At 35.1% G+C, this 23,064-nt stretch overlaps 3 protein-coding genes across 7 annotated transcripts; all 3 read left to right on the top strand.

Moving 5' to 3' along the window:
• Window positions 1-5,643: 5,643 nt before the first annotated feature.
• On the top strand, window positions 5,644-9,446 carry LOC102629587 (vacuolar cation/proton exchanger 3). Its single transcript, XM_006480964.4, has 12 exons — window positions 5,644-6,038; window positions 6,203-6,270; window positions 6,411-6,439; window positions 6,889-7,085; window positions 7,410-7,622; window positions 7,734-7,862; window positions 7,977-8,093; window positions 8,271-8,324; window positions 8,419-8,535; window positions 8,637-8,727; window positions 8,856-8,923; window positions 9,052-9,446. Exons 1-11 carry the CDS (start codon window positions 5,775-5,777, stop codon window positions 8,918-8,920), a joined length of 1,344 nt encoding a protein of 447 aa, XP_006481027.1. The 5' UTR covers window positions 5,644-5,774; the 3' UTR covers window positions 8,921-8,923; window positions 9,052-9,446.
• Window positions 9,447-12,875: 3,429 nt separating this feature from the next.
• Window positions 12,876-16,774, top strand: LOC102629305 (probable envelope ADP,ATP carrier protein, chloroplastic). The gene is made up of 10 exons (XM_006480963.3): window positions 12,876-13,423; window positions 14,047-14,103; window positions 14,211-14,273; window positions 14,375-14,431; window positions 14,527-14,610; window positions 14,846-14,914; window positions 14,996-15,108; window positions 15,208-15,377; window positions 15,620-15,698; window positions 16,365-16,774. The coding sequence occupies exons 1-10, from the start codon at window positions 13,058-13,060 to the stop codon at window positions 16,480-16,482; spliced, it is 1,176 nt and encodes a 391-aa protein (XP_006481026.1). The 5' UTR covers window positions 12,876-13,057; the 3' UTR covers window positions 16,483-16,774.
• Window positions 16,775-16,970: 196 nt separating this feature from the next.
• LOC102629017 (protein root UVB sensitive 5) lies at window positions 16,971-23,027 on the top strand. Of its 5 annotated transcripts, XM_052443192.1 has the most exons (15): window positions 16,971-17,188; window positions 17,284-17,343; window positions 17,563-17,717; window positions 19,569-19,669; window positions 20,071-20,129; window positions 20,225-20,271; window positions 20,352-20,430; window positions 20,512-20,584; window positions 20,902-20,991; window positions 21,539-21,598; window positions 21,720-21,833; window positions 22,012-22,072; window positions 22,160-22,278; window positions 22,389-22,481; window positions 22,554-23,027. In XM_052443192.1, exons 1-15 carry the CDS (start codon window positions 17,040-17,042, stop codon window positions 22,785-22,787), a joined length of 1,494 nt encoding a protein of 497 aa, XP_052299152.1. In that variant the 5' UTR covers window positions 16,971-17,039; the 3' UTR covers window positions 22,788-23,027. The 5 variants fall into 5 exon arrangements, with proteins under 5 accessions (XP_052299152.1, XP_052299153.1, XP_052299155.1 ...); XM_052443193.1 differs by lacking the exon at window positions 16,971-17,188 and adding an exon at window positions 21,216-21,308 and having other exon boundaries at window positions 17,282-17,422; window positions 22,389-23,027; XM_052443195.1 differs by lacking the exon at window positions 16,971-17,188 and adding an exon at window positions 21,216-21,308 and having other exon boundaries at window positions 17,282-17,422; window positions 19,411-19,669; window positions 22,389-23,027.
• Window positions 23,028-23,064: the final 37 nt, after the last annotated feature.

Below are 23,064 nucleotides of genomic sequence, written 5' to 3'. Positions count from 1 at the left end.
TTGATGGTTCAATCACAACACCATACATAGATCAGGGGATTCTGAACTCTAAATTTGTGATGTGGAAGCGAACTAATCAGCAGTTCCTAGGTTGGCTACTCTCTTCCATGACTGAGAGTGTTCTTGGAATTGTTCTCGGATGCAAAACTTCCTTTGAAGTTTGGAAAGCTCTGGAAAAACTTTCTAGCTCACAAAACAAAACCAGAGCATTGCAACTGAAGAATCAAATGATGTTAACAAAGAAGAACGATTTGAGTGTTTATGACTATTTTCACAAAATGAAAGGCATAGCAGATAGCATGGCAGCAGCAGGAACACCAATGAGTGACTATGACTTTATGATGAGTGTGTTAGGAGGAATTGGTTCAGAATTCAATCCTGTAGCGGTTTTGATCACAGGAAGAGGATTAGATCTCGATTTATCAGAATCGCTCTCGACGTTAATGACACATGAGGGAATGTTAGAACAACAAGCATTAGTTGAAACTATGGATGCAAATCTAGCGTTTGCTCCAAATTTTGTTAAAAAAGGAAACAATAATAAAAAAGGTTTTGGGACATACAACTCAAGATTTGGTTTCAATTAAGATGCATCAAGATCTGAAAATTCTGGATACATGATGTAAGGAAATTTTAGAGGCAATCAAGGTGAAAATTTCTATCGAGGAAGGAAATGTGGAAGAGGAAATAACATGCATAGAGGAAGATCATGGAATCAAGGTGGAAGAACTCAAATGCCTGGTCATGTGCTTGGTCATTTTTCACAGCCATATCAACCTAGATGCCAAGTGTGCTGCATCATAGGACACACTGCTGCTACCTGCAAGGATAGGTTCAACAAAGATTTCATTCCAGCCACAAGGTATCCACATCAAAGCAATTACAATCAAGGCTACAGTCAAAGAAATATGTCAGCTTATATGGCAACACCAGAAGCAGTAATGGATGATGGCTGGTACCTGGATAGTGGAGCAACTCACCACCTAACCAATGATCTCAATAATCTCAGCATCAGTGAGCCTTATGAAGGTAATGAAAAGCTTTTAATTGGTAATGGACATGGCCTTACTATTTCTCATATAGTAAGTACTCATTTAGCAGTTGGAAATCATATATTGTTGCTCAAAAATCTTTTATTTGTGCCACACATCACCAAAAATCTTTTAAGCATTTCTAAACTAACTTCTGATAACTCCTTGATCATTGAATTTTGTGGCAATACTTGCTTTCTCAAGGACAAGAAGAAGAGGACATTTTTGCTGGAGGGTGTAGCTATGAAGGGTCTGTATAAGCTGAAACTTGAGCCTGGAAGTAAAACTCATCAAGCCTTATTTTCAACTGTAAATAAAAAGTCATGTTTTGTTCCTATGTCTATGGTGTCACATTTCTTAGATGATTTGCAGTCTTGTTCTTTTTCAAATGTTCAACACTCCTCAAAACAGTGTTTATTGTCTCATTCCAGTAGAGTCTCTAGTACTTCAATAAATATCCTACATAGGCAACTTGGTCACTCTAGTTCAAAAGTCTTGAAACATGTACTCACCAGTTGTAAACATTTGCAGTTAAGCAATAAAATTCAAATTCCTGATTTTTGTGATGCCTGCCAATATGGCAAAGTTCATAAACTGCATTTTGGAGCAACTGAACACAAATCAACCTCGCCTCTAGAACTCATCCATACTGACTTATGGGGTCCAGCACCCATCACTTCTCTCAATGGTTATATATATTATATCAGTTTCATTAATTATTATAGTAGATATGCTTGGGTTTATCCTTTGAAAACTAAGTCTCAAGCTTTATCTGTTTTTACCATTTTTCGGACTCAAGTTGAAAAACAATTTGAAACAGCCATCAAGGTCCTACAGTCAGATTGGGGGGGGGTGAATTCAGGTCCTTTGTGCCTTATCTTCAAAAACATGGCATTTTATTCAGACATCCCTGTCCACATACACATCACCAGAATAGGACAGTAGAGAGAAAACATAGACACCTTGTTGAAATGGGTTTGACTCTTCTTGCACAAGCTAAATTGCCACTCAGTTTCTGGTGGGAAGCATTCTCAACTTCTCCTTTTCTCATCAATCGATTGCCAACTTCTGTTCTGCCATCCCATAAATCTCCATATGAACTTCTTTTCAAACACAAGCTTGACTATGATTTTCTAAAGTGTTTTGGTTGTTCCTGTTTTCCATACCTGAGATTCTATAACAAACACAAATTTAACTATCATACTACAAAGTGTTTGTTTATTAGTTATAGCTCATATCACAAAGGGTATAAATGCCTAAGCTCAAAAGGAGTTGTATATGTTGCTAGGCATGTTGTGTTTAATGAGTCAGAATTTCCCTTCTCTACTGATTCTCTTTTCTCTAAACAACCTTCTTCCTCTGCTTCTGAATATAGATATCCTATGTTTAAGGTATCTTCAGCGTCAGTTCCACTTCATGACCTTTCAGGCTTAAGTAACACCATTATACAACCATTTCAGTTGCCTGCAGCTTCAGCTTCTTCCTCTTCATCTAGTTCTTCATCACCTTCTTCTCAAACACCAGCTCAAAAACATCATCCATCTTCTCACACCTCTTCTTTTATAACTCAAAACACTTCAAATCAACAACCATCCTCTCCTCAAGCTCCACTGCCAAATCACCCAATGATTACAAGAGCTAAAGCAGGTGTGTTTAAGCCAAAGTTTCTTGCCTACTCCTTTGTTTTTGGAGAACAAGAACCTGCCACAGTTTCTCAAGCTCTTTCAGATTCCAAATGAAAAGCAGCCATGCAGGCAGAATATAATGCACTTATGGAAAACAAGACCTGGATTCTTGTACCAGCTTCTCAAGCTACCAAAATTGTTGGGTGTAAATGAGTTATTCGCATTAAATACAATGCAGATGGTTTTGTTTCTAAGTATAAAGCATGGCTGGTGGCAAAAGGGTTTCATCAAACACCTGGTATTGACTACTTTGAGACCTTTAGTCCAGTAGTTAAACAGTCAACTGTGAGAATTATCCTTAGTCTTGCTGTGATGAAGCGCTGGAAAATAAGACAAATTGACATCAACAATGCTTTCCTTAATGGAGAGCTCAATGAAGATGTCTACATGTTTCAACCTGAGGGTTTTGTTCAGTCTCCATCTGGTCATGTTTGTAAGTTGCATAAGGCTCTTTACGGTTTGAAGCAGGCTCCCAGAGCCTGGTTTGACAGGCTAAGGAAAGCACTGTTGCAGTGGGGGTTTCAGAACTCCAAAGCAGGCTCATCTTTGTTCATCAAACATGAACTTGGAGGTATTGTGGCTATAATAGTATATGTAGATGATATATTAATTACTGGTGATAACAATACAGTAATAGAAACATTCATTCACTATCTTGGAGATACTTTTGCCTTAAAAGATCTTGGTGAGTTTAATTACTTCCTTGGTATTGAGGTTACACATGATGCAAAGGGTAGCTTACATCTTTCACAGGCAAAATATGTGAGAGATTTGCTTACAAGAACTGATATGGAAAATTGCAGAGAAAGTGATACACCAATGAGTACAGGACAGAAACTAAGAAGAGCAGAGAATGATGATAACTTGATTGTTAATGTCACTGAGTATAGAAGCATAATAGGTGCTTTACAGTATTTGGTACTTACAAGACCAGAACTTGCCTTTTCAGTTAATAAGTTGAGCCAATTTCTTGCTGCACCAACTGAGAAACACTGGGTTGCTTGTAAGAAAATTCTGAGATACTTAAAGGCAACTGAAGATTATGGATTGATGTTTAAAGCAAGAGATGGAATTAATCTGACAGCATATACAGATGCAGATTGGGCGTGTGATGTGGATGACAGAAAGTCAGTTGGAGCATATTGTGTATATCTTGGGCAGAATCTGGTTTCATGGTCCTCCAAGAAGCAACAAACTGTAGCAAGGTCTAGCACAGAGTCAAAGTATAGAGCATTGTCAACAGCTTGTGCAGAAATTGTTTGGATTCAAGCATTACTTGGAGAGCTTAAACTGAAGTATAGTCAAATACCAATAATCTGGTGTGACAACAATGGTGCAGCTGCATTAGCAACAAATCCAGTATATCATGCCAAAACCAACCACATAGAGTTGGATGTGCATTTCATAAGGGAAAAGGTAACGAGCAAACAAGTGGAGATCAAGTATGTACCAAGTGAGTGGAATATTGCAGATGTGCTTACAAAGCCTATGGCTTACTCCTTTTTCAATTACTATAGAGACAAGCTTAATGTTGTTCCACGACCGTTAAGCTTGAGAAAGGGTGTTGAGATGCTTGATCAACAGCAGCAGATCAATGGCTGAGATTCACTTGACTAGGATTGATGAGCTGGTTAGCTGAGCTGGACAAATTAGTTAGATTGTTATTGTTTAGCTTAGCTTAACCAATAGTCATTTGACAGCTGTTACAGAGGTTGTTACTTTCTGTTAATCAGCAATATAAGTTGATGAAAGCTTGAATGTAATTAATTGATTCGAGATTAATAAAATTCTCTTATTCAGTTTTATTTTCTTTCTTTCTTCATCACTTTCTTGCTAGCCAAACAGATTGTATGCTTAAGATTTGTGAATTCTAACTGGATAAACCAATGTCTATATATATATATTTGATCAATGAATATCTGAATGTCAAATATAATGAACCATTCCTTTAAAAAGAATTGGTTAACCTAATGAAACAACTCTAAACCATCTCTCAAATAAATTATTATAACTCTGTTTTTAAGGTAATAAACAATAATTAGGGTTCCAATTTCCAAACTGCTTCAACAACCAGACAGCAGATTCCTTTATGCTTTACGCTTTTAGTCTGCTTTTTTTTTTTTAAGATTTATATTTTTGACTTTTGAGTGAACAATTATAGTTGATCACTATTTCATTTCATCACATTAGAATTTTAAGTCAACTTTCGGGAGTTTGACGGGTTTCAGATTGAGTGAGAAAACTTCACTTCCAGTAGTAGTGCTTCAAAGATTGGTCTCTAACCTAAGTCAATGTACGGATACCAGAATCTTTTAACGATCACTTTCTTTGCTTTTGCATTTCAAATCATTTTGAATTTCTTTTCGTTTAGTTACCGGAAATTTAGTTAGAATCAAATGTCTTCTGTAGATCATAACGCAAACGTAATCATATTACAATGAAAAAGAAAAAAGAAAAAAGCGTCAAAACCAGCATTAATGCTTAGTTGAAGTATTAAATTTAACTTCATGACGTTAATTTTGTTGAGTGCTAGCTAGCCAGTTTGTATAATTTTGTCCAACTGCAGTCACAAATAATAAATAGAAAGGCCATATCAGCATTACCTTATTTTACACAAATAATTAACTAATCTGTCTTGTCTATATGATTACTACAGAATACTCATTTTTCAACACTAGCTGGCCCAGAAGATTAACAATTTTACTAGAATAATACCAAGAATGCAAAACCCCGTTCGGAAAAAAAAAAATCAAATTAATTTGTAAAACATTCATCTCTCATACTGATCTCAAAACACGAGATGCACAGTATGTAAGGCACGTGTCTTGCATAACAAAAAAGCAAAAAACGAAACTTCGAGGAAGATTCGTCATCAATCAACGTAATAGAAGCTATTTATAACATAGTGTCCTCCCTTACTGATCTCTCACTCACAGACTGAAACAAAATTTTCTCTCTCAATCAATCTTTAATCAAAAAATATATATATATATTTTTTATTATTAATTGTTTCTATCCTTCGTGTTTTTTTTTTTCTTTCAATTGCATTTGTGAAAAAATGGCTTCGACTGAACCATGGCTGATGGAGAATGGCAGCGTGAAGGTTTTGAGCAAGGAGATCAGACATGGAAGAACTGCACACAACATGTCATCCTCCTCGTTGAGGAAAAAATCCGATCTTACCCTTGTCTCGAAAATTCGATTCCCTTGTCTTAGACGGTGTCTGGCTAATATCCAGGAGGTCATTTTGGGGACTAAACTTTCAGTTCTCTTTCCCGCCATTCCTTTAGCCATAATCGGCCAGTGTTTTGGATTTGCAGAAGTAAGTGCTTCTTGCTTAATAACTTAGTTAATTAATATGTAAGGAAAAAAATAAGGAGAAAATAATAAACCTGCGAATCATTTATAAATATTAAAGCTTCTTGTTTCATAACATTTTATTGTTATTATTTTTTGAATCATTTATTCATTCAATACATGATGCAGCCATGGGTATTCGCTCTGAGCTTACTAGGACTGACTCCTCTGGCTGAACGTGTCAGCTTCTTGACAGAGTAAGCCTGTTCTTTAAATTTTTTATGTAATGTGTTGATTAATCGTTGGATTATAGTATCCTGATGATTTATTATCATCACTCGTTACTGACTAAAGTTTTCATTCAAATCTTCTTGTTGTTCGTTCTCAAAAATTGCAGGCAAATTGCTTTCTACACTGGCCCAACAGGTAATTACGCCTGAATTTTTTTAGCCCTTAATTTTTTTTTTATTTTTTTTTTGGTTAAAAAAATTTTCGAGTTAATATTATTAAACATAAATGAAAATGACACTCACAAAATAAGTCTTCTTCGTGAAGACGACAAAACCTAGAAATTACGACAAAACCTAGAAATTTGTTTTCTTTACTAGTTGGCAATAAAGATGCCGAAACGATGCCCGTGAGTCTGAACCTAATTTACGAAGATAATGTAAAATTGAAAAAGAAAAATCTAGATATCATGATTATCATCTGACAGTGGCAACGTTTCTTTCACCTTCTTCAACGAGTTTGGTTTAATATCGCTATCCGATAGTTGCCTGATTGACAAGCAATTTTGTCTTATATACTTTTACTGTTAATCAATAATTAAAATGAAATTAACGATTACTATTTTGATACTTTATTTGGTCTTACAGTGGGGGGATTATTGAACGCGACATGCGGCAATGCCACGGAGCTCATCATAGCAATTTTTGCCCTATACGAACGTAAAATTGACGTGGTCAAATATTCTCTTTTGGGTTCCATTCTCTCAAACCTTCTTCTGGTTCTTGGCACTTCGCTCTTCTGTGGAGGGATTGCCAATCTCAGAAAGGAACAAAAATACGATAGAGTAAGTTATTTATTTTGGTCAGATATATAATACATAATGGTGCTCAGCTCCAAATATCCGAATTTTACCGGACCTAAGTACGACTCTAAATCAGTGTTTATCATATGAATTTTTACATTTGTTGTAATTTACAGTCCAATTAAAATATGCAAAATTAAATAATACGAGAGGTGGGTCAGGTGGGCAAATCTACAGTGTTTCCATTGTTTGAGGTGAAGTGTAAGTTGCAAAAAAATATAATTTAGCAGGACCCACACCTTATAACTCAAAAGTTAGAAAAATGAGTGCTGATTAATTGAGTTAATGTGATGGACGTTTTGACAGAAACAAGCCGATGTCAACTCGCTGCTGCTGCTGCTGGCATTGCTGTGCCACATGTTACCATTGCTATTCAAATACGCTGCGGCCTCCTCTGATATTACTGCCAAGGCGACCCTTCAGCTATCAAGAGCCAGCAGCATTGTAATGCTGATTGGTTACATCGCCTATCTCGTCTTCCAATTGTGGACACACCGGGAATTTTTTGAAGCTCAAGAGGTAATTAATTTCCTGAAGCAACCCAAAAAAAAAAAATTAATATGACATTTTAATAAATAACTTGAAATGTAATTTTTGTAAAATCTGGGATTATTGAATATTGATGATCAGGATTCAGAGGACGACGATGATGTGACTGAAGAAACGCCTGTGATTGGGTTTTGGAGTGGATTTGCTTGGCTTGTTGGGATGACTGCTATCATTGCTTTACTATCAGAATTTGTAGTGGGCACAATTGAGGTAACTAATATGAATAATTAAATCCTAAGAGAATATAACTTATGAGTACATTTATTTTATTTTATTTTACTTTTTGGACTCAGTATTTGGTCGGTCATCACGATTAATTTTCAGGATGCTTCAAATTCTTGGGGGATTTCTGTGAGCTTTATCAGCATTATCTTGCTACCAATTGTTGGAAATGCAGCTGAACATGCAGGAGCAATCATTTTTGCTTTCAAAAACAAGTTGGTGAGTAACAAATAACAATAAGGAGCTGTTCTTCAATTAGGGAGCCTCTAAGTTATAATAATTGTAACATACATCCCTCATGTGAATCACACAAAATTATAAGATCCACAATTTATGTAGTTCAGAACGTTATTAAATAATTTTAAATATTTATATTTTTTGTGCCTTGAAATGCAGGACATTTCACTGGGTGTTGCGTTGGGTTCTGCAACTCAAATTGCCGTATTTGTGGTAAGTATTTACTGAGTGAGTAATCTTCTTATTACTCATAAAAATTCAGATGATTAAATCTTAATATTAATTAATCGCCTTAATATGATTGCAGGTTCCATTGTGCGTGATTATTTCTTGGATTATGGGGATTACAATGGATCTTAACTTCAATCTCCTTGAGACTGGCTCTCTTGCTCTAGCAATTATTGCCACAGCCTTCACTCTACAGGTAATTAATTTACACTATTAATCCTTTTTTTTTTTTTTGTAAAACTTGTGCTCATAGTTCAACCAGAAATATTAAGTACTCTTTTATTGTTAATTTTTCAGGATGGAACTTCTCATTACATGAAAGGATTTGTTCTTCTGCTATGCTACTTTGTTATTGGAGCATGCTTTTTTGTATCCAACAGACCACTCGGTGAGTATATATTTACACCATTGTTAGGGTTTTATTGACACATTTATTAACTTGATATACAAATTCAATTGCCATCAATCAAGAATCCCAACTGATACTTAATTAATTAAATATTCTGTTTTTCTCAGACTCCGACCAGAATGGGGTCAAAATGGGCCTTCAATCATCAACTGGAACAGTCCTCAGAGCATGATAAGTAAGTTCTAGTGTCCAAATAAGTTTACTTACTCATCCAGTAAAATCTTCTCACGTGTTTTGAATTAGCTTATAGCATTTAAAACACGACATATATATTTTAACCATGGGAAATTTGAATTAATGCAGGACTAATTGGGCCTTCTGGGGTCAGACTCTTCAATTCGTCATTGAAACTTTCAAATATAAGGTGCATTGCTAATTCTTTCATTTGGCGTCGCCAGCTGGAATTTAGAAGCCGGGCATAGCATTTTACATGTCGAGAAAGTTTCCATGGATGCCTTCTCATTTGAGATGAAACATTTCAAAGTGAATTGGTGCCATTGAAGCTTGATGAAGGCAGCGCAGGTTAAAGTATATGTAATGTTCTAAAGATCTCTCTCAGATGGTTTTTTTTAACTGAGTGAAAGTTTATTTCGTATGTCGGTATATGCATTTACTCTTCGTTTGAGTGATGGTAATTTCTCGGCTCTTGTAATACCATCATCATAATAAAATGGGAATTCATTGTCTTTGGGCTTGAATTAATTGTTTTTTCCAATGATTCACCCAAATTTCCGGTGTGAACAGTGCACAATCTCCGAAAATTACTAGCTTGAATTTTTTATTCAACTCAAAAGCTGTTTATTACAAGTGGTTTGAAGTTTCATCCCTTCTCATCTACGTGCGAAAAGAGTTCGAAGAAAATTTTCATCTCAAAATACAAGTAAAACTCAATCTTACATTTTTTTTTTAATTTTCATCTCAAAATACAGGTGAAGATCATTCTCCTTCCTACTTCTACCATAATTTTATGTCTTTAATTAGTTTCTTGTAGTTTACTTGTAAAGAAAGAACCAAAAGGATTGGAGCATTATCATAACAAAATAAATATTATGGAGTAGATATATATTTTTATTTATTGTTGTAATGAAAATGAAAAAAATAAATAAATGAAAATACAAGGGAGATTCAAATAATATAAAAAGGAAAGTTTTATAATTCATGCATTTATGTTACACTCATATGAGGGTTTGTACAGTGTACCTAAATGTAAATAGAATAAAAGCTCGTTTAATCTCTATACTTTAAAGTTAATATTTATTTAGCATTTAAAAAAAAAACCCTCAAAACATCGATGTTGTTAAATTATTGACACCTCTGCTATTACTTTCAAAAAAATCTCAAAACATCTTTATTGTTAAATAGAGCATTCCACAAAAATTAATATATGTAATCTTTTTATTTTTATTTTATATTTTGTTTAAATTATTAATTTATTTTTTTATTAATGTGCCAAAAAATATTATCGTAAGAGGGTAATATTGTAAAAACAAGCTAAAATGAATAAAAAATAATGATAGGGGTGTCAATAGTTTAACAGCAGGAATGTTTTGAAATATTTTTAAAAATACAAGAAGTAAATGGACATTAACCTTATAATAAAAAGACTGAACGAGCTTTTACCTAGATAAATAAGTTTGTATAATTGATTTATGTGTATAAATGTTAAATACATAAGTAGATGTGATCTTTTAAATTATCATAATTTATTTAATAATTCATGCTGGAGCAGGGTGTTGCATCTAGAGTATGTACGACATCTCGAAAAATTTTTAATCTGGGATTAAAATCATAAACGAATTTTTACAATATTGGGCCGAAAACCAATATAACATTTGGTTGGATGTAAATAGTTATGAAAATGAGTACTTAACAGTAAAGAACCCGTATAATACCCAAAACCGTTGAACCAAAAACAGCCAGCGAGCAAGTCAGTAAGAACAAACCAGCAGCAATTTAAGAGCAAACACAGCAGTTGAAAATAGCTGCAGTAGCAACAAGCAAGGACCAGCAATGAAGATCGATCAGCAACAACAAGAACGACGTCAAGGCGTACATGTTGGTACTGCAAAAACAGTACCAAATGGTGCAGAAAGGGTGCATTTGCGTTTATGACTTTCGAGTGCTTCAGCCAACAACAACAGCAATAACTCAGTTACTCAAAGCAAAGGCTTCTACATAAGCCTGCCAATTAAAACTCTCTTTCTCGTTTCGAATGTGGAGTGGAATATTATTGGTGTTCTAAAATATATGCGAGTGGTGGTTTAGAAAACCAAACTTGTACCAAAAAAAAAAAAAAAAAAATTGACCAATAGAACAAGGACCTGCAAGCTAAAATAAATCGGAACTTAATATGATATGCGTACTTTGTAAAAACAATCGACTAGGAATTGGTTAAATAAAAGGGTTAAAAAAAAAGTAACAATTAGTTGGGATTGTTGTTAGAAGTCAACATCAAGTGTTAGTAGTAAGTAGTAGCCTTCGTAGGATTAGTTTTGTCCTTTAATACATGTGTTTTCATGTTTATTATATAAAGAAAGTCAATCATTTTTTATTGGAATTATTTTAAGATAAAATATAAAGAATAGAATTTAATAAAGTAGAAATATTTTTGTAGTACCAATTATTGTATATACACGATAAAAAAAATGTTATAAATATGTTTATTTATATGTGGAAGTAAATTTTGTTCAATCTTATATTCATTTAATAACTCATTTGCAGACCTTTTTATAGTCATTTAACAACATCAATTCTTCAATTTTTTTTAAATGTATTTGTTCTTCTTATAAAAAATTTAGAGTCAATTTGATAATATTATAACTTTTAAAATAATTGTTGTTAGTTATACTGTAGAAATAATCATATGTGAAAAGTTGTCGCTGCCCTTCGGGCACGCCTCATACGCTTACCACTCACCTACGCTCTTGCAGCATGCCCATTAACAATGTTAATCAAAGGGAGTGGTGCTAAGTTTTTCATCATTGGAGACGAATCTCCGGTTCAACCTTTCACCGCAAGCTCGTGTTTAGGCCGTAGTGCTTGCATAGCTACTTCATTGGATGGGATCACCATTATGATTGATGCCACTTCACCTCCCCCGCCACTGCGGATTGCCCTTTAGTTGCATTAGCACTAGTCTCCCAAGGAGATAGAGCTAACCTTTAGCTAATTGAACCCCTACAAGAGGCCTCCACTAGCTAAAGGAAGCTAACTAGGTTGGTTCGTTTGGTACAATTTATTTTAAAAGTATTGTAAGTTTTAAAAAAAGTCTTGTAGTAATTCTTATTGTTAAACTACTATAAGAATACAAATTACTAAAATAATCATATTTTTTATAATACATATGAGAAATTGTATTAAGTATAAAATTGATTTTCAAAATCAAATTTTAAAAAACTAATCCTTTCTACTTTTCAAAATCTATTGTAGGACTAGGAGAGGTGACTTTGACAAAAAAAATTTTTTAAAAATATTCAAACACTAAAATTAACTTTTAATTTTTCAAAAATTATTTTCGAACCTCACAAAAGTAATCCCAAACAAGGCCTTAGCATCCTCTTGTAATTTAAACTTCTCCACAATAAATTATAGGCAATGGTGCTAATTGCTAACAAGTGTTCATAAAATAATAATATAAAAACTATATATTTTTTTTATAAAAGGATTTCACAAGTAAGATCAAAGATAACAAGCCAAAACGTTGGGAAAGTCTTCCAACCAAACAAACAAACCAGAATAATTAAGAGCGTATTTAGTTGGAGCATCGGATAATAGATAACAACATCGTTTCACATGATAAACTCTAAAATTAAGTAATGTAAAAACTAACTATTAAATCATTGAGTACTAATGAGGCATATGTTGCGTACGCATCATCTTTAAAAACTTAAGAAAAAATTAAATCAATTCAGGAGATTATTAAACACCCGTTTTTAATTTAAACTTAATTATGTTTGCATTTATTAAAATTAAGTTACTCTTATTTAACTTATTATTGAATCAATATGTTACTTTTTTGTTTTAAATGGGCATTGAGCAATATTTTAATCCCGCATCAAAGAATTTTCTCCCTTTTTTCATTATTAAAAGAACGAGTCCATCTTTGAGTCCTCCAATCTTGGAGAAAATAGACCGGCCCACAGGCGAATAGAAAAGAATCTCGGGGGTCGGGGGTTTAGAAATTAAAATTAAAATTAAAATTAAAAAGATCCCCATTCTTTTCCTTTCGCTCGCTCCGTTTGCGTCTGCGAACCTCAACACAACGCCTTATCTCTTCCACCTAAAAATTCAAAATTTCAATTTTAAAGTCATGAGAGAAGAAGAGAAAGCCGTTGTAACATTTACAAACATTCCGAGCCTCAAAATCTCTCACTTCTGCGTTCCCGAAACGACACCGTGCGACCCCGAACCGTTGTGGAAAGCCGACGCGCGCTTTACTTGGAATGCCAGTTTCGGTAGCTGTAGTGGCAGACTCGGTAAATTCGCCTGTCTCGCACTGGCAGAAAAGAGAAGTCCAAAAGAGTTCGAGCCGACTCCAGCTCAGCTGCTCAAGCATCCGTTGGCTATACTCGGTTACGTCCCAAGAGACGCCGCGATTTTCGTGGCTGGCGCCATCTCTGGAGCCGCCGCCAAATCCGTCACGGCGCCGCTTGACCGTGTTAAGCTTCTTCTACAGGTGTTGTTTTCTATTTAGCACTCACCTTTTGACTTTGTTTTTTCCCCACACCACATGTATAACGCTTCTCTTGCAAAATGTGATTTTTTTTTTCTTTTTTGGTTGCCGTCATACCGTTACGTTTCAAGTTGTTAATGTTTATGTTGCTTCTAGTTTTGTGTAAAATGTGATAAATGTACTATTCAAAAAAAAATGTGATAAATGTGGTCTACGAATTTTTAAATTTTGTTACAACAGAAAATTCTTTCGATTATTTGCATATAGTTCGCCAATTAATCTTGTCAAGATTTTGAAGGATATGCATTTTTTTAAAATTTAAATTTTATGTACAGAACCTCCAGACTCCAGTGATTTTATTTTGCAGCTCTGTGTGCAAAGAATTGAACAAGTTTTTATCTTGTACCAATTTTCTGCGCAAAAGAGTTGTTGGTTCGAATTTTGACAAAATGCTGACACCTGCAATATAGAAGGCTCTTTATGGATGTGGCCACTGATATCTTAACATTTCCACTCTTATTGATGGCTGAATGTGAATGTAGGGCACAGATTTATTGGGACCATGCATCTACTACTTGAATTGAATAATTGCTCACTGCTTAAAATCTAATTTAATTTGTCTGCAGACTCACAGCATCAGAGTTGGGCAAGAAAGTGCCAAGAAGGCAATTGGTTTCATCGAGGTAATTTCTTTTACTAATGTTTCAAGTCACTTATTTCCTCTTGAATTCCATGTTTGTTCTCTGTTGGCTGTTATAATGAGGTGGTGCTTATTTGGGAATGGCTGCAGGCCATCACATTGATAGCTAAGGAAGAAGGAATAAAAGGGTACTGGAAAGGCAACCTCCCTCAGGTCCCTTGCTTCTGGCACTCTGTATATTATTTCAGAATTTCATTTTCTCACAGTTGTGACATTTTTTTTAATGCTTTTAATGTAGAATTTTTCTTATTCAGGTGATACGGGTCTTACCTTACAGTGCTGTCCAGCTATTTGCGTATGAAACTTACAAGGTAGTATCAGTTGAGAAAATTTTAGCGCACGAATATATGCATTTGTACTTTATTTTATTGACATATTTGATGTATCTTTTCTTTTGAATGTTTAGAAACTCTTTAAGGGTAAGGATGGTGAGCTCTCTGTTATTGGAAGGCTTGCGGCAGGTGCTTGTGCTGGAATGACATCCACTTTTGTGAGTAATCCAATTGCAGAAGGCTGCTAAATTATAGATCACAAGATTGCTTGTTGTTGTTGCCATTTCTTTGGTTCTCTTAGTGATAATTCTATTGTTTTATTTACAATACAACTGTTTTTCTACTTTTGAACTTTCTTTAAGGCAGTTATTCCTTTTTTCCTGGATACTTGTCATTATTGTAACTCCTCTTGCTCTTTTATTTTTGAAACAATTCCTAATTTTCTTTATATAGGTAACATATCCTTTAGATGTCCTGAGATTGCGCTTGGCAGTTGAACCAGGCTATCAAACCATGTCTCAGGTATGCCAGCTTATCCGCTAGATATTTATTTATAATTTGATGACCTCTTATTAGAAGACTGATTTTAGTCATGGGTTATAGGTTGCCTTAAACATGTTACGGGAAGAAGGATTCTCATCCTTTTACCATGGTCTTGGACCTGCTCTTATTGGAATAGCACCATATATTGCTGTGAACTTTTGCATTTTTGATTTGTGAGTTCACTGATAACCTTTTCTCAACTGCACATTCAAGTAGAATAAAAGGGAAAAAAGAAATGAATGATTTTCATTAATATCTTTTGTAAATTGCAGGGTGAAGAAAGCTTTGCCTGAGAAATATCGACAGAAGACTCAAACATCTCTACTAACAGCTGTGGTGTCAGCGGGTGTTGCCACACTCACATGCTATCCATTAGACACAATCAGAAGACAAATGCAAATGAAGGGTACACCTTATAAGTCGGTTATAGATGCCTTTGCTGGTAAGTCGATACTTCTAGTTATTTTACCATCATCGCAGATATAAAACTACCAAGCACGTATTAGCCTGACATCCATATCTTAAGAGTTCCTCAGATAGTTTCATGTATTGATAAATGTAATAATATTTAGTTGAAGTGTTTTTTGGGTTTCATGTGCTTCATTTTGCCATTTTTTTTCTGGGAGTTTAAAATTTTCAATCTTGGAGGAGTTCAATATATCTGATTTCTTTCAACTGATGCAGGTATTGTGGAACGTGATGGGGTCACTGGGTTGTACAGGGGTTTCGTGCCTAATGCATTGAAAACCCTGCCAAACAGCAGGTACGCATTCATTCTGTTGCACCATTTTTCATTCATGCTTGACAAATTCTTAAATATGATATCTCATTTTGTTTGAAAGTAGATAACTGGGCTTCTGATTCATAATTTTAATCAAGTGGTTACATCTGGGAGTTGATATTGCCTTGGTTTAAGCCTTGTTTGGTATTGAAGCTGGACAATTCTAGCTTAAAAGTTACAGCACTAAAGTATTTGTTAAATACTAGCTGTTATGGATTGGAAATTAAGTTGATTTGATCTACTACTTGTATGATGAAAAATCTATAAAATTTTGACTATTTTTGTTAAAATTAGTATTTAAAAGTCATATAACTTTTATTTCATAGTTATAGCTATATCATAACCAAATAGGACCTTAGTTCATCAGAGATTTTGGATGGTGATTTGCCCTTCACATGATGCTTATTCCAACTTGGGCCATGTTAGGTCATTACAAATATAGAGATCTGTGCTTTCTAGGCTATTCAACTGTTGTGACTTGATTTGTATAGGATGTTATTTATACAGTGAAAACTATATTTTCGTTCTAGAGGAAATTCGCCTGAGCTTTCTCAGCATACATGAGTTAATTTTCCATTCGTGCTTCAGTTCCATGGTCATTGTTCTTACCTTTCTAATACACCCTTCATTGCCTTTTCTCTACTGCAGCATTAGGCTTACCACCTTTGACATTGTTAAACGTATAATTGCGGGAAGTGAGAAAGAGTTCCAAAGAATCACAGAGGAAAATCGCAAGAAACAAAACCACAATGCGAAGATTGAATGATCCTGATTCTTCACATCGCTACGTATGAACTGCTTATTTTCTGATGGAGATCCTGTCCGAATAGCCTAGATAATCTCAATCTGTATTTGAAAAGCAAATTATGCTGATGTAGACAATGTTTCTGCCGGTCAGGTCCCACAATTTTGCCGATACCAATTATCTCTAGAAGGATTAGTACGGCCAAAGGCATGTTAAACATGTCAAATATTATCTCCCTTTTAGTTCCTTGTCTAGGAGTTGTATTTTATGTAAAGATATATTTTTGTGCTAATACTATTGTATTTTTTTCCAATTTGTTCCAAGTAATTTCGAATATTTCTGAATAAATCAAATGCCAAACAAGCCCACTAATGTAAAGACCGTCGGATCCGGCCTATCTCAAAGCCCGTGGCTCATTAAGCATTCATTTTAAAAATAATAAAAAACGACGTGGTTTTTGACCCGGGGCATCACCGGTTGATGTTACAAAAATCAACGAACATAACCGTCTAATAAATAAATATGAAGTTCAGATCTCATTTGGCTTGTATCCAAAAACATTGGTAAGTTGCAAAAAAATGTCGTGCGCTCTGCAGTTCTCAGTGCCTACACGTGCTATCGAGTCTTCAAGAAAGAAAGCTGGAAACAGAGCACGCTGTCTTCAAATTCGATGTGCTTTCACTCAATCGAATCTTTCAGAAGAAGAAGACGAGGCCGGCAACGGAAGGTAACAGCTTCCTTCCCAGCCCGCCACCTGCTTGCCCTGATGATAGCTGTTACTAAATTCCCAATTGGTGGATTTTATTTGTGTGATTGTTACAGAGCTCAAAGCCAGCAGCACGTGGTTTTGGTGGAGAGATATGGCAATGGCACTGCTAGGAGGTCGCTACTTGACTTGACTTGACTCATCCCCTTATTAATTATCGTAATTACACATAATCAGTTCGTTTACGTAAATATTGTAAGTGCCTGGATTAAATGGTTATAAATCACCGGAAGTTTAGTAAATCAGGTTGCATATTTGCTTAGGTTTTAGGAAGTTGTTTGACTGAGCTGGGATTGGCTGTGAGATTTATCTCTTGATGATGTGTTTATAAGCAGGTTCATATTAGATGATGAGTGGCAAGTACAAACTTTTGATGCCGACCATGATCCCACCACAGATACTAGGTTACAAGGGTCACAATTTTCTGACACAAATTTATCGTGGCTCCCCAGTGTTGTCAAGGATTTCCTTTTACCTGCAGGCTTCCCAGGTGACTAGTATTGGCTTTTGAACTTTTATTTCTTATTCCACGGGCTCCTCTTTTATTAGTGTATTTGAACATAATTTCCTGATTTTCAAGACGATGCTACACGTCTCAAATGATATGCCATGAGATGGAATCTATCTATGATAGTGAACTCTTAAGAGAGTCTCTTATGCTTTTGATAACTCGTAGGTTGTCTTGGAATCTTTTGGAGTACTTGCAAGTAAAACTTTGAGCTTTTGAAGGACTCATTAGTGGGCCATTAAACTTTGGGAAAATGAATTTTGTGTATTAAAACTTTAGAGTTATCAAACTTGATACGGAGAGAAGTGTTTGTTTTAGCTTGAGAATCCTTTACCTGAGACCCTCTATTTATACTCATTGAGAGGGTACTGTGGCCGCACCTTTTAAGATGCTCTCATCGCTTTGCCAAGTTGCTCTCTGTATCCATCTCACATTACAGAAGTTCGAACAGTAATCCCACAAGAGGGTGACAAAAAATAATTATTCCCCTACTCATTGAACAAATGCATTTCACCTAGAGTCCACGTATCATCTGTTCACTGGAAGCTATGTGAGATGAATATAGTTTAGAAATCTATTTAGACTAAGTGATTCCTCATACTGCCTATAAACCATATGTATCAAGTGGATGGATAGCATTTTATAAAAATAATATTTTCTCGAATACCTTACATCTCATTTGATGAATTTTAAGAAAAATGGATGAGTTATAGTATTGGATTTATTGCTTTTGGGCTTAGTATTATTTTTGGGTATAACAGTTGCTCCTTAAATGGATGAGTTAAAGGCACCCACGGTTATCAGACTATGAACAATACTGGGTAACAGAAGTGATAAATGACTATTGATAATATAAAAATAAGTTCCTATCCAAATATAATTTAGTGAGAGAAACTTAGGGGGCAATTATTATACCCAAATTAATGCAAACTTAAAGCCCATCAAATGAGACACTGGGTGTTCAAGAAAATATTATTTTTATAAAATGCCACCCACTCTCCGAATAGGCTTATAGGCAGTTAAGATCAAGTATTCAACCCAACAAGAGAAAAAATTGTTCCTCCCCTTGCTCAGTCCAAGTGAATTTCCAAACTAGATTCACCTCACACAGCGTCCAATGAAGGGGTGGCACAAAAACTCCAAGTGAAATGTATCTGCTCAATGAGTAGGGGAATGATTGTTTTTCAAAGCTATCTTGTGGGAGTACTATTCCAGCTTCTGCAATGCGAGATGGATAGACATAATCAAGTCTGAAAAAGGGTGGCATAGTACTCTCAATGAGTATAAATAGAGAGTCTCAGGGAAAGGATTATCTTTACTTCAAGCTTGATAACTTTAAAGTCTCAGATACACAAATTCATTTTCTCAAGAGCCTAATGGTCTATTAGCAACTCCTCCAAAAGCTCAGAGCATCACTCGCTAGTCCTCCAAAAGGCTCCAAGATTAACTGGCAAGTTATACAAAGCATAAGAGACTCATAGTTCTCAGAAGCATATTTCAAAAAAATACTATAACTGACTTGAGCTTCTTAAATATTCAATTTCAATTCAGCGGCATCCGTGAATTCAACTTGAATGCATGCATAAAAATGGGAATGGAATCTATTGGATATCACTTGAGAAGAGTAGTATTATTGCTATTTAATAAAATGAACAGTATTAATGTCTTTTCATAGGTTTGAACTGAAGTTAGAACGAGAGAAGAGACCAAGTTGTAGCAGCATAGTGAATAGAAGGATGTGATTGACAAGACAATAGCATTGGATAGCAGTCCTGACATGGTTTATTTAGCTTTGTGTAGTTCTACTTTCCAATGCTTGCCCTTTTGATGCAGGATCGGTTTCAGATGATTATTTGGGGTACATGTTGCTACAATTCCCTACAAATGTTACTGGATGGATCTGTCACGCAATAGTCACATCAAGTCTCCTAAAGGCATGTTGATTTAACTCAGGCCAATGACTCTGGTTTGACATATGGATTAAGAATCAAGATATTATAAACTGTGAATTTTATCTGTTAACCTGATAATTTAGGTTGTAGAAGATCTTATTTTACTTATGTTATTATAAATTGATTATGATTTTTTCTTGAAGGAATGTATAATTTGTTGGAAGAGTCTACTTTGAACTTTCGGTAACTGATTCTGTTCTCTCATGCTGTGTGTATTAAGGAGCTGTATATGTTAGTAAGAAAAATAAAAAACGAAAAATTAAACTCATTTTGCTCTGCAACTTATGGTAACACCTGTCATAAATTCATGATGCAATCTGTCCTTCTATGAACTTTGTTTGCTGATACTTCAGACCAAAAATTTACCAATTTTTGTGCATCAGGCTGTGGGTATTGATTCTTTCTCTGGCACAACTGCGGCTGCTTCTGCTGCTGCCATCAAGTAAATTTCCGTCTTCATGAGCTCAAAGTCTATCAATTTGTTGAATATCTAGTCTTACATTGGATTAATCTGAAAGTTTTGTGATTGTTCTGCAGATGGATATCAAAGGATGGCATTGGAGCTGTTGGCCGCTTATTCATTGGTCTGGCAATCATCAAAGGAGCTAAAGAGAAGAAAAAGTTTTGTGCCGAATATTTTTACTTACTCTTCCTATCTTTGCAGGTGGGCGCTTTGGGAATCTTTTTGATGATGATCCAAAACAGTGGCGCATGTATGCAGACTTCATTGGCAGCGCTGGAAGGTCTGTCCAACAAGCTTGTGGCTTAAACTTAGTTTAACTGATTAGAAATGGAATTCATCAAGTATCTAATCCGTCATGCAGCATCTTTGATCTTGCTACCCAAGTATATCCTGCCTATTTTCTGCCATTAGCATCTCTTGGGAATCTTTCCAAGGTATTCTGCTTGTAAGAGCCTTTGCTTGTGTCATCCATATTGTTACAACACCGCTATTATATACTTATGTAATATTGTATCACTTCCTGCTCATAATTAAAAACCAATTTTTTAGCGAGTAACATATACACATCAAAGAAAAATGTTAGGAGAATTGAAGGGATAGAAAGAGAAATTGGGAAATTATCAGCAGGGAGAATATTTGGATGTTGGTCCTCACTTATATCCTGTCTTAGCAGGGAAAATGAGGACTTCAGTTTCCAAATTTTTGTATTTGAAAATTGTACTAAATTTCTCAAGGTTGCCAATTTAACCAGGCTGTGGCAAGAGGACTAAAAGATCCTTCATTCCGCGTGATACAAAACCATTTTGCAATCTCAGGAAATCTAGGAGAGGTAGCAGCAAAGGTAATTTTTTTCATGCATCTACTATGTGCTTTTTTTTTTTTCAAATTTTAGTTAATGAACCTTTTTTTCATTCTAGAGGTAGCAGCAAAGGTAAATTTTTTTTTCATGTATCTCCTGTAAGCTTTTTTTTTTTTTAATTTTATTTTATGAACCTTTTTTCATCCTCATTTATTACTCTGGGTGAGCATATTGTAAATGTTTGATCAGGAAGATGGAATTAACAGGATTTCATGTTCTGCAATATGTCTTTGACTTACCACAAAATGTGGAGATTGTTCATCAGCTTATTCTATATGATTCAATTAATTTTAGTTTCGATATGGTTAAGGATTCTTGTAAGAAATTTAAGCCTTATCTTGTATTTCGCAAGTTTTTCAAGTTTTCATTCGTTGGTTTATGTCAATGCTGGATAATGCACATAATTTGAGAAAAATATATACTCAGCTAATTATCTTGAATGAAATTATTTACCTTGTCTGAACACAATGTATGAACTTGTTTGTGGAAGAGAATGCTTTTCTCATGACCTATTGGTCAAATATTTCAGGAGGAAGTTTGGGAAGTATCTGCCCAGTTGTTTGGTCTGGCATTGGGCATATTGATCCTGGTATGTTTCACAGACACTCAAAGATAGTTTTCCTGTTTTCTTTTACTTCATTCCAATTAATGGCAACTAACATGCTTTTCACTTTATGTATGAAACTTGAAAATTAGAATCATCAATGCAGGATACACCTGGCCTTGTAAGATTATACCCAGTCTTGTCATTGACATGGTTAAGCATCCGGCTAGTGCACCTTTGGTTACGTTATCAGTCGCTTTCGGTTCTACAATTTAACACAGTAAGAGTACTCTATAGTTCCCTTTTCTAGAAATGCCTAAGTTGGAGAACCATTTTCTGGGGAGGGTAGGCAGAACTGAATTTTTGATGTTTTACTACGTAATAATATTATGGCGAAACAAGTTGTAGTTGTTTTATTTCTTGGTGGATCATTCTTTGTGTTTTTAATCATCTGACAGATAAATCTCAAGCGTGCTCGTATACTGGTAAAATCACATGTTCTGTACACCAGTGTTCCAGGTGAAATTGATATTCTCTTAATCCTGGCATTTATAAATAATTTTATATTGTGACAACATTCAAATTTTCTTGGGTTGCTTGTCTCAGGATGTGTTGATTGCAATAAAGAAGAAAATATTTTAACTTGGGAAAAATTCATGAAACCGCGAATTATTTTTGGTGTGCCTTTAGAGGATATGGTTGGAGGGGATACATCTGTTTTCAAGGTATTTCCTCACTTAGAGCACCACTATGTCTATTACCAATTAATCTCTTCAAATTTTATTATAATACGAACTATCCGTTCTATTTTCACATTTTTTTTCCTTTTCGCAAGGTGAAGAAACTTATTAGAATATATGCAAAGGAAAAATATATTCTCATGGTGAACCAAAGCGCTGGGGACTTTGAAGTATTTGTATCATTCAAGGTATGCACTCAGAAAATTGTGTGTGAGGATATGAATGACAAGAACTTGGCCAAATTTCAAATTTCCTTGCAGGTAGGAGCTACAAGTTTGTCAGTATTGCGAAGCGTGTGGCAGGTTTATTGGCTACATGAGAACCGGGAGAGCTTCGATAATCTCTCTGACTGGCTTTCGCATAGCCTTTTGGTGATGGAAGATAGGTTTGATGATTTCATCCAACAGTTGAAAGGAGCTGGATGGAATACCCATCAATTAAATCTGAAGGTCCCTAAGGAAATCTCCATCGATGAAGTGGGTCCTCTTCAGTGATCGAAAAGCCACTCATCCGATGTTCAGATTAGCATCATGCCAATCTTCTTCCGCCCAACAAATGTACTAACCGCACAGATGTTGCTGCATCCTTTATTTGAGATTTGAGAAGAGGCATCAATTTTTACTAGCCCGGTTTCATCCCAATTTCTAAACAATGAAGTTGTTTGACATGCTATTGAGCACTCATTACTTAAATCGTATTGGGTGCTTCATATCAAATATTAAGTATTTTCTTTACTCCTCCGGGTTCTTATTAATCATCTCCATTTTTTTT

Source organism: Citrus sinensis, chromosome 6, assembly GCF_022201045.2.
Source record: "Citrus sinensis cultivar Valencia sweet orange chromosome 6, DVS_A1.0, whole genome shotgun sequence".
NCBI lineage: Eukaryota > Viridiplantae > Streptophyta > Magnoliopsida > Sapindales > Rutaceae > Citrus > Citrus sinensis.
Note: the sequence above shows the minus strand (reverse complement) of the source record. Positions and strands in the feature narration are given on the sequence as shown.